We start from the raw sequence: 2,764 nt of genomic DNA, 5'->3' as shown, positions 1-2,764 counted from the left end.
ATATATATATATATATATATATATATATATATATATATATATATATATGTGTGTGTGTGTGTATATGTATGTATAGATAATGGTGATGGGCACGGAAGAAGAGCGTCGCTTAGAGGAACTGTTGTTGTCGTCATCGAGCGAAGAAGAACCAGAAGAAGAAGAAGAAGATGAGGGCATGGGGAGAGTAGAGGGGGATGTGCCGCAGGATGAGATAGAGGAGGAACCAGAACAAGAAGAATAGAAAAAGAAGAAGAAGAACCAGAAGAAGAAGAAGATGAGGGCATGGGCAGGGTAGAGGGGGATGTGCCACAAGACGAGATAGAGGAGGAGCCAGAGCAGGAAGAGTAAGAAGAGATAAAGAAGAAGAGTAAGAAGAGATAAAGAAGAAGAATAAGAAGAATAAGAAGAAGAAGAAGACGAGGGGATGGGGAGAGTAGAAGGGGATGTGCCACAAGATGAAATAGAGGAGGAACAGGAACAGGAAGAATAAGAATAAATAAATAAATAAATAAATAAATAAATAAAAGAATAAGAAGAAGAAGACGAGGGCATGGGGAGAGTTGAGGGAGATGTGCCCCAGGATGAGATAGAGGAGGAACAGGAGCAAGAAGAATAAGAAGAGATAAATAAATAAAAGAAGAAGAATATATGTTTATAAGAAGAAGAAGAAGAAGAGGATGAAGGCATGGGGAGAGTAGAAGGGGATGTGCCCCAGGATGAAATAGAGGAGGAACAAGAGCAGGAAGAATAAATAAATAAATACAAAAAGAAGAAGAAGAGGATGAGGGCATGGGCAGGGTTGAGGGGGATGTGCCGCAGCATGAGATTGAGGAGGAACAGGAACAGGAAGAATAAATAAATAAATAAATAAAAAAAGAAGAAGAAGAAAAAGAAAAAGATGAGGGCATGGGCAGGGTTGAGATAGAGGAGGAGCAGGAACAAAAAAAATAAGAATAGATGTTGTTGTTTTTTTTTTTCTTTTTCTTTTTTTTCTTTTCTCTCTTTCTTTTTCCTTTTCTTTTTCTTTTTCTTTTTCGCTTAGATGTGAGGGCTTGGTTATGTAGGGGGAGAGATAGATAAAAAGAATAAAAAGAATAAAAAAAATAAAAAGAAGAAGAAGAAGAAGAAGAAGAAAAAGAAGAATAGATCAGTATGCTTTACTTATACTCTATTACTTATACTCTTTTTCTTTTTTCTTTTTCTTTTTCTTTTTTTTCTTTTTCTTTTTTTTCTTTTTCTTTTTTTTCTTATTGTTGTTCTTGTTGGGTTCGGAGACGATATGTAGGAGGAGAGAAAGAAGAAAAAAAAGAAGAGATGAATATGTTTATACTCTATTACTCTATATACTCTTTTTCTTTTTTCTTTTTTCTTTTTCTCTTTTTTCTTTTTTTTCTTTTTTTTTCTTTTTCTTGTTGCTGTTCTCTTCTTGGGTTTAGAGAGACAAAAGAATAAAAAGAATAAAAATTTTTATTCTTTTTACTCAGCTAGCTCGCGTGCTTTTGTTTATACAAAAATAAAAATAAAAATAAAAATAAAAACAAAAACAAAAAAAAGTATAAACAAAAGCATCGTAGTTTTGTTGTTTTGTTGTTTTGTTGTTTCGTTCTTCTTGGTGTTGTTTTTGGGTGGGGGTGGTTGTGGTGGTGGTGGTGATGAGATAGAAAAGAAGAAAAAAAGAAAGAGAGAAAGAAAGAGAAAAAGAAAGAGAGAGAAAGAGGAGAGAAAGAGAAAGAGAGAGAGATATATGTATAGGCCTGTAGTGGGGCTGCATGCATGCATGCATGCATGCATGCATGCATGCATGCATGCATGCATGCATGCATGCATGCGTGTGGTGCTGGAGTGCAATGAAATATGTGTACACTTGAGGAGAAGAGAAAGAAAAGAAGAAAAAATATTTATTTTTATTTCTTCTTATTTAACACAACCAGCACTATAAATATGGGAGATGTGTGGCTACCGACGCATGCATGCATGCATGCAGCGCAGCGCATGCATGCATGCATGCATGCAGGGCATGCATGCATGCAGCGCATGCATGCATACAGACAACTCAAAGCCCCACAGCCCTGTTTTCTCTTGGCTTGCAGTCTGGGACTGCATGCACGCATGCATGCATGCATGCATGCATGCAGGCATGCATGCATGCGTGCATGCATGCAGCCCCAAGCTGATGGTGGTTAAGGGAACTGTGGGTTGGGGGTGGGTGGGGTTGTTGTTATTGAGGTTTTGTTTAATATTAGAAATATAAAAAAATAAATATATTGAGAGATGTTAGTTGTCTTCTGTTGCACTTATATTATTTTTTATTTATTTATTTTTATATGTAAACAAATAAATTATAAATAAATAAGAAATTAAATAAAGATAGATAGAGATAGGGCCCCTAGGAAATAGATAGAGATAGAAAGGAGACAGGAGACAGAGAAGCAGAAGAGAGACAAAAGGAGACAGATAGCAGCTAGAGAATGGAAGGAGACAGAAAGGAGACAGAAAGGAGACAGAAAGGAGACAGAAAGGAGACAGAAAGGAGACAGAAAGGAGACAGAAAAGAAACAAGAGGAGACAAAAGGAGACAAAACAAATAAACAAAAGGAGACAAAAAGGAGACAAAAAGAGACAAAATGAGATAAGAAAAAAAAACCAAAAGTTAACCATCTTCGCTTGAAGACACATACCTCTATATATACATAAAATATATATATATATATATATATATATATATATATATATATATACATATATATATATATATATATATATA

The 2,764-nt window shown here is 35.1% G+C and overlaps 1 protein-coding gene across 1 annotated transcript in view; it reads left to right on the top strand.

Moving 5' to 3' along the window:
- EMH_0061840 (eukaryotic translation initiation factor 2 alpha subunit, putative) overlaps window positions 1–241 on the top strand; it is a gene marked incomplete at both ends in the record, with an annotated part of 1,774 nt that extends 1,533 nt beyond the window's left edge. The window contains one exon of the mRNA XM_013497968.1: window positions 77–241. Within this exon, the coding sequence (XP_013353422.1) occupies window positions 77–241 (165 nt within the window). The remainder of the gene's footprint in view (window positions 1–76) is intronic.
- Window positions 242–2,764: the final 2,523 nt, after the last annotated feature.

Source organism: Eimeria mitis, genomic scaffold (genome assembly GCF_000499745.2).
Source record: "Eimeria mitis Houghton genomic scaffold, Emh_scaff3058, whole genome shotgun sequence".
Classification (NCBI taxonomy): Eukaryota; Apicomplexa; class Conoidasida; order Eucoccidiorida; family Eimeriidae; genus Eimeria; species Eimeria mitis.
Note: the sequence above shows the minus strand (reverse complement) of the source record. Positions and strands in the feature narration are given on the sequence as shown.